The sequence below is a fragment of the Citrus sinensis genome, chromosome 7 (genome assembly GCF_022201045.2).
Source record: "Citrus sinensis cultivar Valencia sweet orange chromosome 7, DVS_A1.0, whole genome shotgun sequence".
NCBI lineage: Eukaryota > Viridiplantae > Streptophyta > Magnoliopsida > Sapindales > Rutaceae > Citrus > Citrus sinensis.
This window is the reverse complement of record NC_068562.1, coordinates 13,715,070-13,731,399: the sequence shown is the minus strand read 5'-3', so window position 1 is coordinate 13,731,399 and position 16,330 is coordinate 13,715,070. Positions and strand designations below refer to the sequence as shown.

The following is a 16,330-nucleotide window of genomic DNA, read 5'->3' as shown; positions in this document are numbered from 1 at the left end:
TGCCCAAACAGTGGTCAAGAAGTGTGTTGGTTTGCCGCTTGCACTTATCACCATTGGTCGAGCTATAGCTTGCAAGCGGACGCCTAGAGAATGGAGGTATGCAATTCAAGTGTTAAGAACATCAGCTTATGAGTTTTCAGGTTCAGGAAAAGACGTAAATCCTCTTTTAAAATTCAGTTATGATTGTTTGCCCAATGATACAATTAGATCTTGTCTCTTATATTGTAGTTTATGAAGGAGAAAAATCAGTTTTTTAAATTTTTTAAAAACTTTTTAGGACCGCTCTAATACAATATATAAAAATATGTAATCTATAAATCGTACCTTGAAAATCTAATTTGACTTTTTCCGCTGAAATGATTTAAGCTCCCAAATCACGATCCGTCACCACTATGCCTATTAGATCACGAACTGTCACCAATAACCTTCCAGGTTTTTCCGCTGAAATGATTTAGGCTCCCAAATCATGATCCGTCACCACCACGTCTGTTAGATCACGAACTGTCACCAATGATCTTCCAAGTTATGACTCAGGTTTGATCTGCACTTGACGTGTGAGTGCCTTTATCACCACTAAAGCAACTAGCACGAGAAAAATTTTCTCTCAACAATATAGAGAAATTTTTTTTTATAAAGTGACTGCTCTCTTTTTCTTTTTAGAAAATAAACTTTTTATATCTCCCTTTAGTGAAAACTCTAAACTCCAAATAATGAAGAAAAGTCACGTTACTTGCTTTTTTCCATAGGGGGCCCGGCTAGTAAAATAACATAAAGCCCCTTATACATAAGCATATTAAATGGAGCCTCCACTAAATGATATATTTAGGCTTTTGACTCAAATAGCTAGTTATCTTGCTTATTAATCCAGTAATGGTGCAGTCAATTAAATGAGTTAACCCAGAGATCATTTGGGAACATACAATAGTGGCTACAATAATTAGGCATGTAATTAAACTAGTCTAATTATTTAATTCCAAATCTACACCACTAAAAGATTGGAACTGACTTTCATAATTGTATGCTCGAATAATAATTCGTCACAAACCACATTAATTTCTTTACTGCATAATCATTTGTACCACATTGTTAATTAAATCGATATCTCAACTATCCAATCGATTTAATTACATCTTATTCTTTGATACTTACTGATTTTTTCTAATAATCATTTTTAACATACTAAATATGTTGACACACTCTGACCAAAGAATTCTATAATCAAGTGCCGAAAACCCATAAAGAGATGTGTTGTACAAATTCTATATTGTTAATCTATAACTCCAATACTCATAATTGCTCCCACCAAGATACCGAGTAATCTTGACCACAATTGTGTGTCGTGTCCATTGGTAGCTCAAATGGAATAACAATTACAATTATGAAATCATAACTAACTTAAGATTTAATAAGTCTGACAATTATTTCAAGGTTAATTAAATCTCATATGTGATCTAACTCAATGTAGTCAAACTACATCAGTAAATTCATATATGATTAAGACAAATCATTTAATGAATTTACTACAGTTTAAACATAAATAGAGCGCCTAACTCTTTTTATCAACTGCGAACTAAATTTATTTAATCATAAGATAACTTGTATTTATGTCTTCTGTGAATCCATATGATGATCACATAAATACATATATTATAATTAAACGGACTTTATTCAATATATATTTATGTAATTGAAAATATCTCAAATATTTTACTAATTAGAAAATAAATTAATATACTTTAAAAGAGCATATAATCCCAACAGTTTATATCCAGAGGATTATTTGATTTCTAAAGAGATTTTAATATATTGTTGGATTGGTGAGGGATTTTTGGACGAAAGTGTCAGGTTTGGAGAACAAAACCAAGGGTACTACATTTTGGGCATCCTTCTTCATGCTTGTTTATTGGAAGAGGGAGGAGACAATGAAGTAAAAATGCATGAAGTGATTCGCGACATGGCTGTGTTTATGAATTCTGTACTTTAATCTGCCCTTTTTTATTAAGAAAAAATTATGACTGATATACCAACCATCTGTGTTGTTTAACATTCTAGCAAGTAGAGGACAAAGAATTCTTAGTTGTTCCTTCTTTTTGATTTAGCCACTTTTAGCAAGTGTTTATATGCAAACAATTTAAGCAAGTGTTTATCCGTTGTACCCCGTGGAACCTGAAGAAGTGAACAATTTAACAATTCTGTCTTGGGGAAGTTTTGTCTTGCCTTGCAGCTCTCATGGGGTGATATGTATGAAAGTTCTTTTGGGGTAAAAGCACAGGAATAACATCCACACAGCATTGAGCAGATGTAGTTATTATGTAAAAGATGTCTGTAACTATGCTGCAATACTGCAATGTGAGTTTGTAGAATGGTATCTTGTTTTGATTTGGTTGTTTTCTTAGAAATTTTATTGCAAGGAATGAAGGTTTTGCTTAGTGAATGTTGATTTTCTATTTAATATGAGTTCAAATGAGCTTTGAAAGTAATATTACATGGCTAACCAATTTTCCTTGAGGGATTTCAATGCTGGTTTGAATACAACATCTTGATCTTCCATACACGAGCATCTAAGAGTTGCCGAAGAGTTAAAAGCTCATGTCATCATTTTCCCAAATTGCTTCTTCCATACTCCATCTTATTTTGAAATTTTCCATTTCTCTCTCTAACAAAGTTGCGAAGACACAGAATTTAACACTTTGAATCTTTGTAAGACACAACTTCAACAGTCTCTAATTATATTTGAATTTCTTTTTTGACTTAATTATACAACTTTGATGTACTAACTAAACTTTCTTTAAGCTTTTGTCTGTTTTTTTAGATAAATTCCATATTTAGAATTTACTTGAAAAAAATTTAGTTTAGTCCAGTGTATAAAAGATTCCTAGCTTCGCCCCTGCACGTAATGTATATTTATATCTAATTAATTTTTTTTAAAAGTCAATATTATATTTTTTATGTCATTAAATAAAGTCTTGTTATTTTATCGAATTATATTCAACTTGAAAATAGTTTTAGCTTTTAGATATAAGTTATGTAAGTACAAGTTCAAAGTATATTAGTATTAAATTACTAATATTCAATCATTTATAATCTCATGTTGAAAAAAAAAATGTCATTCAATCATATGCATTTAACTAAATTCAAATATAATCTAAGTTCAGATACCTTAAAATTATTAGGGAAAAAAAAAGCCACAACTCTATACTGTTTATTGAGTAAACCAGATATTAACTCTATCATGAACAAACATTTATTTATATTGTTACCCCTTTTGGTTATTTAATTAAATAAGGGTTAAATAGTCATTTCTTGAATTGATAAACACTTCTCTTCACGGTCAATGGCAGTCAAGGACCTAAATATAACTAATTTGAACTAAGAAGGATTTATATGCCAAAATGAGTAAAGTTATTGTTTTGCCCTTTTTCATTGATATATATATATAGAGAGAGAGAGAGAGTGAATCTAGCTATTTTGAAGTTGTTTTAAAATAAAACACCAATCATAATTACATAATTAAAATTATAATATATATTTTATTATTTATTTATTTTATATACGGTTGTTCTCTATTTTAAAGTAATTTTAAGATTCCAATCGCCATATATATATATATATTTGAAGAGGCCATATATATAAATTTAGCTGAGAATAACAGCGATCACAATGTTAATAATCTTAAACTTAAAAATACACGTGGCAGTTATTCATTTGAAAGCAAACTAAAATTTATTTATTTGTATTCTCTAGCCACAAAGCTTGCTTTACATGTGCAAAAGCTTAAAGCTTGTTAAAGAATTGAATCAATTGATACCAATACTGCAATCAAACGCAGAGATGGGAATTTCAAGAGGAAATCCACTGTCAACCCAGGTGCTATTTTTGAGTGTGTGTTTATATATTGTTATTTAAATGATCTTATGATACCATGAATTTAAGTGCTTGATGAATTTTTTAGACCCAAGAGTTTGCCTTAGCATCAGATTTTTGTATGCAGATGCTTCCTTTTGTTTTTATCTGTTGTGATTACTATTTTTTGTTATGTAGGTATTCACCAACTTGATCAAAAATAGAAACTTTGCCATGAAACAAACAGAACCCATGTTGTGACTTTTTTTTTTTTTTGGAGTGTTTATTTGCTTTAATGAGAAGCCCATATGAGCTCATAGAGGAAGAAATTAGTGAGCCTTGTGGGGCTTATATACTATTGAGCGTTATTATGTATTACTTTGAAATTTTGTTGAGAAATATGATGAGCCATCTATAATTATTTCATGATATTCAGAAAGACAGTCATTAAACTGCATCTTTGTTATGACAATTGATTGGATTAAAACATTCTGCTTAAATGAAATTATGACATGATTGACTCCACAAAACGGTTATGTATTGTGGCTATTTTGGCTAACAGACTTGTGAGTTTTCAGGTTGTGTGTGTCATATATAAGGAATTATGATGGGTTAGACTTTTGATGTTGTTTTATGAACTTAATTTGGCTAATATGGTGAATATTTGGGAGTGTAATTCCATAGAAAATATTGATTTTCTCGACCAGAAATTACAAACCAAAAGTACTTGGATGCTGGTATGCATATGGGAGAATAGATCAAGCAATATGCTGATGTCAGCAACAGCCAGGAAATGGGTGCTGATTTTTAAAGAATCTTTCTACAGTAATGAAGCATTTAAATTATTTACTTTGTATGCTTGATAGCAACTATGAGGGAAAAAAAGAAAAGGAAGTTTGATTTTGCAGTAACAGTTGTGAATTAGCGAAAAGTTGGTGCAATTAACTTTTCTTCTTTGCCCTTCTCTCTCTGTTTTTGATGTGCTCTCGATGTAAAATTTCTATTGTGCTTCTGTATGATATTATGAATCTGATATTAATTTTTACCTGCTTAAGTTAAATGTTATTTTCGTTCTTTGCAGGTTTGTTTTAATATTACATTTAGTTTTGGTCTAATATATGCAATTTTTTTTCATTGGCTTAGAATGTGATGACTTCTCGACAGAAGGGGGTAGCTGGGCTGGACCCAAGTGACTGGAGAAATCAGTTATCTCAAGAATCCCGACGAAGAATTGTCAACAAAATGTACGTGTCTTTTTTTCTCCTCCCAGCCATAATTCATCTACTCGAGAACCTCTATATAGTTTTTGGGATATCTTTTATGGTTTTAGCTCGTATTAGTATTAAGTGGCAGTGATTTGAGTGGCAATACCATTTCCATAGAAGAATAGAATTTTTTACCGGGTATGGCTCCCATCAAAACTAGTTATTTGCTTCTCAGAATTTATTTTCCTATTTTCTTATTGTGGATATATTCTTGCGAATAAAAGCACAGGCATTGCTCACCAAATACAAAATTTGAGTGTGAAATCCTATCTGAGATATGGCTACATCCTAGAGTGACTATGTCATGCTGTATCAATCGACCAAATGATATGCATCGTTATTGTGCTTATATAGAACATTGATGCAAATAAAGAATTTGAAGAATGAAGCATTCCCTTATCAAACGTTCCTGCCCTTTCTTGATTCAGTTTCAAAACTATTAAATTCAGCTCACCATTATAGGTAAAATATATGCCCATTCTGTTTCTTGTGACATTTCAGCTCCTCGATTAGAAAATGTGTCGAGATCTAGCACTATTATTTCATTTTTTGAGATACGTTACTTTTCGCATTTTGTGTCATGTACTGGGTGCTATAGTGATACACATTTTGGGTCACTTATTGCAATTCCTTTTGTCTGATTCTGGCCTTGCTTGAATTGGTTCCCTTTAAAGCCTATTGCCCAGAAAATTGTACAATAGTTGGCACACAAAATTAGATATTTTGGTGTTGGCTGTCTGCATACCGAAATGAACGGAACTGTATCATTAATTATATTGGTCTTCCAGCTATCAGTTCATGGACTATAGCTGTCAAGGCTGAATGGCCCCTTGATTTCCAAAGAAGACTTGCTGAAATAATTGTCTGTTTCTACTCTTTCCTGCTCAAGAGTTAAATGTAACAAAGTTCCCTGATTCTTTCAGATAAGAAGGGTAATTGCCAGAGAGTACTGTGCTTCCTTTACATATAGATATTATGTACTTTGTATTTTCGTCAAATTATGATCTTGGCCTGAGAATTCAAATACTTCATATTGTATACTGATTGAGTGTTCTCTGAGAAACTGAACAATGTGCATAGTGACTCATTAACATAGTGTTTTTTAATAGAATGGATACATTGAAGAGACATCTTCCATTTTCTAGCCCAGAGGGATTAAATGAACTCAAGAACATGGCCGGGCGATTTGAAGAAAAGATATATACTTCTGCCACAAGTCAGGTAATTCCAGTTTGAGGCTTTTTTTGTTTGACTTGTATGTAAATACTCTTTTCTTATATATGTGCTTCAATGCAGGGCTGTTCCTATGTGTTTCTTTTCCTTTTAAAGATTCCTGATATTTATTTGTGTAAATCTATGTGTGAACCGTGCACATGGAAGCACAGACATGTATATGTGGTGCAAAGTAGCCATGTACTTGGGAAATTGGGAAAGAAAAGTCTCCAAAGAGGGAGAGTGGAAAAAAGAGGAGGGAAATGGGGTAAATAAGTATCAAATGATATTGGCTCTTGATGGTCATTAATTTGTGGTGACGATAAAGCGGATGATGCCGTTGTTGAAATTTTTTTTATTTTTTTTAAAAAAGGGAGAGAAGAATGAAGTTGGAAGAGGAAAAAGTTGCAAATCTTCTAACCTGTGAAACTGAAGAAAGAAAAAAAAAAGAAAGGAACTGAAATATATATATATATATTCATTTTTGTCGTTGCCATCATATAGTGGCTATTGTTGGAAAGAAGATTTTCACCTAATAGCCTCCAGCATTTTTATTATCTGTTCAAACCATATTTTATTATTTTAATTTATTTATATTCATTGCACGACAATTAGGTCATGTTTTCTGTTTTATATTCTTTGATCATTTTGGCAACATGGAGTACTATGATTAATCATTTTGTACTGGTCTCAAATTTCAGTCGGATTATCTGCGGAAAATATCTCTGAAGATGCTTTCAATGGAGTCCAGGTCTCAGAATGCGATGCCTAATCCTTTGCAATCCAACAATGCTAGCAGGAGCAACGAACCCCCTCATCCAGGTAGTGACGTGGAATTTAATGCAGCTTCACTTTCAATTTGTCTCTGAAACTGCTCCCTATAATCAATCCTAGCATTCTTATGTGTTCTTTACTTTTGCAGCTTGAATATTTCTTCCTCGACAGTCAAAGTCATAACAGTATGATTGGCTGGATTAGCTTACCTCCAGACCTCTCACAATAGTTATAAATAATTCCGACATTTGATATCATGATCTGGGGATTTCAGAGCTTAGAAAATATGATTTGTACCCATGTGTCTGATCATGAGAAGTTTGAAAATATACATCAAAAACTGTATGGATTGGAAAAATATAATCTTATTATGGTGTGTTTGAGAGTGCTCTTAAATCGTCATTTGATGAACGGATTTGGGATACATTATAATATGATGTCATTATTAATTAGGGTGTGTTTTTGGAAGTGCTTAATTATGAGTGTGTAACGTATATTTCTTTTATCACTTTTGAAAAGCATTCCTAAATATTTAAGTATTTCAATGTTTATTATATCTTAACTTCAAATATAATATAATAAAATAAAATAACATAACTGTTCTCCAATATGAGGCTCCGAACTAAGGGTCTATGTTAATAACATGACATATAATAATTTTCTTAAATTTTTCTTAAATTTTGTTACTAATTCAAATGTTTAACATAATGCGGCGGCTTGTTTGTAATTGCCATTCAAGTTACTACTCAAATGCCGAAATTTCTGAAGGTCCCTAACATTAATTTTTTATGAAGTCAACAATGAAGTTGAACTATGTGTTTCGTCGGCTGTTTCACGCTAACAGAGGAAGCATTTTATCTTCTACAAAGGGTTCAGTTTTCTTGCACTGTATGATATGAAGTCATATTGTCATATGTTGTTCTGAATTAATTTTTTTCTGCAAATCAGAAAGAAATGTTGTATTTAAGAAATGGAAAGTATAAGATCTTGGGAGTTTTACAGTATTGTTTTTGACAAACAGAGAAATTCAGTGAGGAAAAACTAAAAACTACGAGATAGGTGTTTTTTCAATTCGAGAAGCAGGAAAAATATTTGTTTTCTTCTAGCAGACTGATGAATTATTATGAAATTGCTGAGAAAATTACTACTATAACTTATGGCAATTGGCAATTAAAGGGGGGCTATTTTCGTTTATTATATATAGGGTGTCACAATCAAGATTAGCGAAAGTTTGTTTGCAAACCACTCTCTATGATGACAATTATTATTTGATATTATCATGTTACTACATTAGTCTAATGCCATTATTTGGCTAATTAAACATTCATGTCGGTTTTAAGATGATTTAACTAGCTATACTATTGTATTTTATTATGGCGCTCTAGCTAGCCGGTTACCAACTTTGGCTTTCAATGGGGTTTGATTAATTACTCTGCATATACTATGACGGCCAATGGTTAATGTAATATAAACACAATAAATTTTCTGAACCAATGTTTCTTTATTTTATGAATTTTATTTAAACGACGTGCCAATTCGGAAACAAAAAAAGGGTTGCTGCGTTGTTTCCCCTCAATTATCATGATCAACCTTGTTGGAAGCCTTGGTCAGAAAAGTAATATTATACGTTAATTGCTTTTAATATTTTAATCGTTAGTGGCACAAAAAAGCAAAAGTTGTTATATTTAATTACAAAAGGAACAACAAAAAGCAAGGTCACAATGACAACAAGAAGAATTCTTTTATTAAATTACAAGCTGAGGATAAATGTTAAATTAATTACAAATGTAAAAGGATGGCTTCACTGATAATAGGTCCTTAAGTAGGGATGGCAATGGGGAGGGGAGGGGAGGGGACCAATCTCCCCATACCCATCCCCGATGTTTTGCATATGTCTCCGTCCCCTCCCCGTCCCCGTCAAAATTGCTTGAGAGAATCCCCATCCCCTCCCCGAATAATAACAGGGGATCCCCGAGGGTCCCCGGTCCCCGAATAATTAATAGTCTAATACATTTTTTATTTTCGATTTTAAATTAATCATATTAAAATAAACTCATACCGCTATTGTAAGCTCGTAACCAACTTTGACAGCACATTAAGGCCTCCAATGTGCTTGGATGAAGTTTGTTATGGTATGAGCTCACAACTCTACCACTAGTGTTAAAAGCTGATTCAGAAGCAACTGTTGTAATTGGAATTGCCAAAATATCTCTAGCAATTCGAGCTAATGTAGGATACCTATTAGCATTTGTCTTCCACCAACTCAAAATATTAAAATCTTCCATCCGAGATATAACTTTCTCATCCAAATATGAATCTAATTCATCTGCAACAACTGTACAATCTCCATTGTTTACATAATCATTAAAACCTGTCATCCATTTGGTTGCTTTCTTATAAGAATCCCCTGTAGATCTAGTAGAAGAACTACTACCAGTATAATCAAAGCAATAAACAGTTGGTGAAAACTTCAATTAATACTCTTCAACTAATTCCCGGCAAAGGGTGACCACTTTCCCAACATACAACTATTTTGATATTTATTATTTTTAACAATATTTATAATTTTGTTATTTATTTATTAGTAATTTTAAAAATAAAAATAAAATTAAAAATTAAAATGGGGAAATGGGTAGGGGATGGGGATTCAGCCTCATCCCCGTCCCCTCCCCGAATAAAAAGTTGGGTAAAAAATTTTCCCCGTCCCCTCCCCGAAAAAAAAATTGGGTATAAAATTATCCCCGTACCCTCCCCGAATGGGGAAAATCCCCGAGGGTACCCATCCCCGTGGGGATTTTTGCCATCCCTATCCTTAAGTAACTTGATTGAGTTTATTCTTTATTTTAAGTCATAGAAAAGTTATTTTTATTAAAAAAATCTGTACCTCTCAATTCGAATAGAGACTTTTAATTTAAATTATAGTATAAATTTAAAAATATCTTCTATAATTAAGAGAATTATGGTACGAACTTAAAATAACATTCTATAGGTGAAGATCTTCCTCAAGATACCTCTCGGTCAAAAAAAAAAAAATTACAAAAGCAAAAGGCCAATTTATTGAATGCAAGTAAAGCAGTCGCGAATGGTACATGCCTAATCTTTCTAAATTTACAAAACACAAATTTTTTTCAATCCGCACCAGCTTCTGCTAAAATTATCTTGGTTTCTCGTAGTTGTTTTCTATTATCCAAAAAAAAAAAAAAAATGGGTAACATTTTGCAAATCTCAATCTCATGCGATGGCGCTATTTTCAATCGTTGCCTGGATTGCTTTCTTGGAAAAGCAGCATATATAAGAAACCTGCAAGAAAATGTCATAGCCTTGGAGACTGAATTGGTAAAACTAATCGAAGCAAAGAACGATGTGATGGCGAGAGTCGTCAACGCTGAAAGGCAACCAATGATGACAAGGCTGAACAAAGTTCAAGGCTGGCTTTCGAGGGTGGACGCTGTTAAAGCTGAAGCTGATGAATTGATAAGACATGGCTCTCAAGAAATTGAGAAACTATGTCTTGGAGGCTACTGTTCCAAGAACTGCCATTCAAGCTACAAGCTTGGCAAACAAGTGGCTAAAAAGCTAAGAGATGTCGGGACCTTAATGGCCGAAGGAGCCTTTGAAGTGGTAGCTGAGAGAGCTCCAGAATCAGTAGCGGATGAAAGGCCTATCGAGCCGACAGTAGTAGGCCTGCAATCACAACTCGAGCAAGTTTGGAGATGTCTTGAAGAAAAATCAGTCGGAATTGTTGGCCTATACGGCATGGGCGGTGTCGGTAAAACTACACTATTGACCCAGATCAACAACAAATTTCTTGAGAGTCCAACTAATTTTAATTATGTGATATGGGTCGTCGTGTCAAAAGACCTGCGACTTGAAAACCTTCAAGAAACTATCGGGGAGAAGATTGGTTTGTTGAACGGTGGATGGAAGAATAGAAGAATTGAACAGAAAGCTTTAGACATCTTCAGGATTTTGAAGGAGAAGAAGTTTGTGCTGTTGCTAGATGACTTATGGCAGCGGGTTGATTTAACAAAAGTGGGCGTCCCTCTTCCTGGCCCACAAAATAATGCATCCAAAGTGGTATTCACAACCCGTTCCGAAGAAGTTTGTGGTTTGATGGAAGCTCATAAGAAATTTAAAGTCGCGTGCTTATCAGATATCGATGCTTGGGAATTGTTTCGACAGAAAGTTGGAGAAGAAGCCCTACATAGTCATCCTGATATTGTTGAGCTAGCACATACAGTGGCTAAGGAGTGTGGTGGTTTGCCGCTGGCACTTATTACCACTGGCCGAGCTATGGCTTGCAAGAAGACACCAGAAGAATGGACTTATGCAATTGAGGTGTTAAGAACATCAAGTTCTCAATTTCCAGGTTTGGGAAATGAGGTTTACCCTCTTTTAAAATTCAGTTACGATAGTTTGCCCAGTGACACAATTAGATCATGTCTCTTATATTGTAGTTTATATCCAGAAGATTATTGCATTTCTAAAGAGAAGTTGATAGATTGTTGGATCGGCGAGGGATTTTTGACAGAGAGGGACAGGTTTGTAGAACAAAACCAAGGATACCATATTCTGGGTATTCTTCTTCACGCCTGTTTACTGGAAGAGGGAGGAGATGGGAAAGTAAAAATGCACGATGTGATTCGAGATATGGCACTGTGGATTGTATGCGACATTGAAAAGGAGAAAGAGAATTTTTTGGTTTATGCAGGTGTTGGATTGACAGAAGCGCCAGAGGTCAAAGGTTGGGAAAATGTGAGGAGAATTTCATTGATGGACAATCAAATTACGAATCTGTCTGAGGTTGCTACATGCCGTCATCTCCTTACTTTGTTTCTTAACCAAAATAAGCTACAGATGATCCACAATGACTTCTTCCGATTTATGCCCTCTCTCAAAGTTTTAAATTTGTCGCACGCCGAACTAACTGAACTCCCCGTAGGGATTTCAGATCTGGTTTCACTGCAACATCTTGATCTTTCGGAATCAGATATATCAGAGTTGCCAGGAGAGTTAAAGGCATTGGTAAATCTCAAGTGTTTGAATTTGGAATGGACAAGGAATTTAATTACAATTCCACGTCAACTAATATCTAATCTTTCAAGGTTACATGTCCTGAGAATGTTTGGTGCTAGTCATAATGCCTTTGATGGAGCATCCGAAGACAGCATTTTATTTGGTGGGGGTGCACTCATAGTAGAGGAACTGCTTGGTTTGAAATATTTAGAAGTGATTAGCTTCACCTTGAGAAGTTCTCATGGTCTCCAAAGCGTTTTGAGCTCGCATAAGTTACGATGTTGTACTCGAGCACTCTTACTCCAATGCTTCAACGATTCGACATCGCTTGAAGTTTCAGCCTTGGCAGATCTGAAGCAACTTAACAGATTACGTATTGCAGAGTGTAAAAAGTTGGAGGAGTTAAAGATGGATTATACGGGGGAAGTTCAACAATTTGTTTTCCACAGTCTTAAGAAGGTTGAAATTGTCAATTCCTATAAGTTGAAGGACTTGACATTCCTTGTCTTCGCTCCAAACCTCGAGTCTATTGAAGTATTAGGTTGCGTTGCTATGGAAGAAATGGTAAGTGTGGGAAAATTTGCCGCAGTTCCAGAGGTAACGGCAAATCTAAACCCATTTGCAAAGCTTCAATATCTTGATTTAGTTGGTGCAATAAATTTGAAGAGCATTTACTGGATGCCCCTGTCCTTCCCACTTCTGAAATATTTGAGGGCAATGAATTGCCATAAGCTTAAAAAGCTTCCATTCGATTCCAATAGTGCAAGAGAGCGTAACATTGTTATTAGTGGATACACAAAATGGTGGGATCAGCTTGAATGGGTGGACGAAGCCACTCGAAATGCTTTTCTTCCCTGTTTCAAAACTTTGGACTGACATCACATTTGATTAATTTCTGGTGCGTGCTTTCTCTTACATTAGTTCTTCTCATTAATTTCCTTCATGCAGACATCTGCACCTAATAACTTACTCTACTTGCACAATATGTTCTTAATTTTTATTAGTTCCTCTTGTTAATCTCCTTCATTGTAATCTATGTAACTTGGTCTGATCGTTTGAAGGTACTCTCTCAGAGATCCGGATTCAGGTTTTATCGCCATCAAGTGCCGCTTCATCTCTCTCTTATTGCAAGACTCTTTGGAGACGCTCCAATAAAAAATGTGCTCAGTGCCATTCTTTTTTATTTTGTCTCTTTTATGTTTGCTCAGCGGATGTGTTCGTTGCATTCCATTTGGTTTTCTACCTTTTTCTTTTTTTAATCTGTTTTAATGCTTGTATTCCTCTTTGTACCGTACAAAATGTACAAGGAGAAAGGCTCATCACTTCCCTTCTTTTGTTTGTTTATTTTGGTCTATAAAACTCTAATTTAACCCAAGGTTTGATTTTGATCTTTTTTAAAATCAAACCATTAGATCTAATGTTCAACGCTACGATGTATCTAATTACTTGGTTATTAATCTTGCCAGTATGGGTTCAAAATTAAAAACATAAAGTTGATAAAGTTACACAACGTTGGGAAAAGGATCACAAATACTCTTCAGGCTCACAATGAATTTCTCTAGTATTAGTCAATGAAATCAATAGATCGGTTAAAAATCATTTATACTCTAGGTTTTATCAACAAGCAGCGATAACAATATATGTCATAAGAGACACTGGAAGTTAAAAAATTAATTATTGATTAATTAATTAAAAACCTCTCAGCCGTTTTTGTAGCCTAATTATTGATTTTTATTTTATTTTATTTTTTTGCAACAATACATGGATAACAAAACCGGCAGCAAGGGATGTCATTTCTATAGCTCTCTTGTTTTTACAAAAATGTAAGAGGGGTCAAATATTACTATTAAAAGATTCAATTCCCTCCAATTACTTATTAAGATAAAATTTTCAACTATTTATTTATACTAAATTCTCCTATTTTAAAAACAAACTTTTTAGAGTACTCTCATTGTTGATCAAAGTTTGTGAATATCCATTACATTAATATTAGTAAATTTGTAGTGTGAAATTTTTTTAAGAAAACACACACACACACAAGTACTAAGAAGGTCGGTTAATTTCGTTTTATTAATTACACGCCACAACCAAGATTAGCAAGACTTGATTAAATATCAGTGTCTGTGATAATAATTATTTGACATTATTATGTGACTACGTTAATCTAATGCGAGTATTTGCCTAATTAAACATTCAAGCTGGTTTTCAACTGAATTGCAAGACATTTAATTATCTATTATAGATGTATAAACTACAGAAGTACATATATTATGGTGCAGTTGGTTACCCAACATTGACTTTCAATGGGGTTTGATGACTCTCTCTCTCTCTCTCTCTCTCTCTCTCTCTATATATATATATATAGAAACAATTATTACCTCCCACTTATCTTTCCCTTATATGTCGAAATCTCATACGAAAAATGGGTAACAGTTTCGGCATCCAATTCACTCGTGATGCAATTGTACTGTCAACAAAGCAGCATACGGATGCAAGCTTGAACAGAATCTTGTTGATTTGCAGACTAAATTGAAAAAGTTAATTGAAGCAAAGAATTATGTGATGATAAGGGTTGTAATTGCTCTATGACTGCAAATGAGACCCTTGTAATTCATAGTGTGGGGTTCAAGGGTGGAAGCAATAGATGATGTGATGAATAGGGTTGAAATTGCTGAAAGGCAACAAATGAGCCGCCTGAATCAAGTGCAAGGGTGGGTTTCAAGGGTGGAAGCTGTTAAAGCTGAGGCTGATCAACTGATAAGAGTTGGCTCTCAAGAAATTCAGAGATTATGTCTTGGGAGCTACTGTTCCAAGAACTGCAGGTCAAGCTACGACTTAGGAAAAAAGGTGACTAAAAAGCTGCAACTTGTGGAGACTTTAATGGGCGAAGGAATTTTTGAGGTGGTGGCTGAGAAAGTACCAGAACCTGCTGCAACTGAGAGACCTACTGAGCCAACAGTAATAGGCTTGCAATCACAACTTGAGCAAGTTTGGAGATGTCTTGTAGAAGAACCAGCTGGAATTGTCGGCCTATACCGCATGGGCGGTGTCGGTAAAACTACACTATTGACCCATATCAACAACAAATTTCTTGAGAGTACAACTAATTTTAATTATGTGATATGGGTCGTCGTGTCAAAAGACTTGCGACATGAAAACATTCAAGACACTATCGGGGAGAAGATTGGTTTGTTGAATGATACATGGAAGAATAGAAGAATTGAACAGAAAGCTTTAGACATCTTCAGGATTTTGAAGGAGAAGAAGTTTGTGCTGTTGCTAGATGACTTATGGCAGCGGGTTGATTTAACAAAAGTGGGCGTCCCTCTTCCTGGCCCACAAAATAATGCACCCAAAGTGGTATTCACAACCCGTTCCGAAGAAGTTTGTGGTTTGATGGAAGCTCATAAGAAATTTAAAGTCGCGTGCTTATCAGATATCGATGCTTGGGAATTGTTTCGACAGAAAGTTGGGGAAGAAGCCCTACATAGCCATCCTGATATTGTTGAGCTAGCACATACAGTGGCTAAGGAGTGTGGTGGTTTGCCGCTGGCACTTATTACCACTGGCCGAGCTATGGCTTGCAAGAAGACACCTGAAGAATGGACTTATGCAATTGAGGTGTTAAGAACATCAAGTTCTCAATTTCCAGGTTTGGGAAATGAGGTTTATTGATAAGCATAATTTATATACATATTTTACCCTTAATTATTTAATTGTTAGTTATTTTTATTTGTTATTTTTAATTAATTGTATTGTTTTATTGAATAGGGAATTAATTAGAGATTATGGACAAAAAGAGCATAAAGAAGTTCAATTTGTGGGCATTAAAGCTTAATTAACTTGGAAACAATTATGCCATGTTAATTCAAGCCAAGGAAACCGACTTCCACAAATTCATTTACCCATGCACATGCGGACAAAGAAGATAAAGGGGTGGAAAGCAATAGAAAGGACCCGCACTTGACTTTCGTGAGTGGAAAAGGAATGAAAATTCTTTTTGGAGTACACGTGATAGAAGCCAAGACAAGTTAAAAGCTTTGCCAGCACATGAAGGATTAAAGGAAGTTTAATTGGGCTTTGCAAGAGTGGGCTGATTTTAGCTTGTGTGAGCAATTCACTAGCTATCATTATTTGACAAGGATTCGGCTAGGGATTAAAAATATAAAAGCCAAACTTTGGCTTTAGAGTAGGGGAGAGCCGCCAGAGGAGGAAAAACG

General features: G+C 34.4%; 2 protein-coding genes across 10 annotated transcripts in view; both read left to right on the top strand.

Moving 5' to 3' along the window:
- Positions 1-3,699: 3,699 nt before the first annotated feature.
- The window catches only part of LOC102615750 (mediator of RNA polymerase II transcription subunit 15a-like), a 25,361-nt gene continuing 12,730 nt past the window's right edge, over positions 3,700-16,330 (top strand). For 2 of the 5 annotated variants that reach the window (XM_052443935.1, XM_025095713.2), the window contains exons 1-2: positions 3,700-3,867; positions 4,987-5,087. In XM_052443935.1, the coding sequence (XP_052299895.1) occupies positions 3,763-3,867; positions 4,987-5,087 (206 nt within the window). In that variant the 5' untranslated portion in view covers positions 3,700-3,762. Of the gene's footprint in view, positions 3,868-4,986; positions 5,088-6,217; positions 6,330-7,021; positions 7,143-7,242; positions 7,544-16,330 lie in introns of those variants that run through there. The other 3 variants (XM_006465170.4, XM_052443936.1, XM_052443937.1) reach the window with 3 other exon arrangements.
- LOC102614867 (probable disease resistance protein At5g63020) overlaps positions 10,107-16,330 on the top strand; it is a 12,478-nt gene continuing 6,254 nt past the window's right edge. Inside the window, exons 1-2 of one of the 5 annotated variants that reach the window (XM_052443928.1) lie at positions 10,107-13,008; positions 13,172-13,478. In XM_052443928.1, coding sequence (XP_052299888.1) covers positions 10,299-12,986 — 2,688 coding nt within the window. In that variant the 5' untranslated portion in view covers positions 10,107-10,298 and the 3' untranslated portion in view covers positions 12,987-13,008; positions 13,172-13,478. Of the gene's footprint in view, positions 13,009-13,171; positions 13,479-14,419; positions 15,777-16,330 lie in introns of those variants that run through there. The other 4 variants (XM_052443931.1, XM_052443930.1, XM_052443929.1 and 1 more) reach the window with 4 other exon arrangements.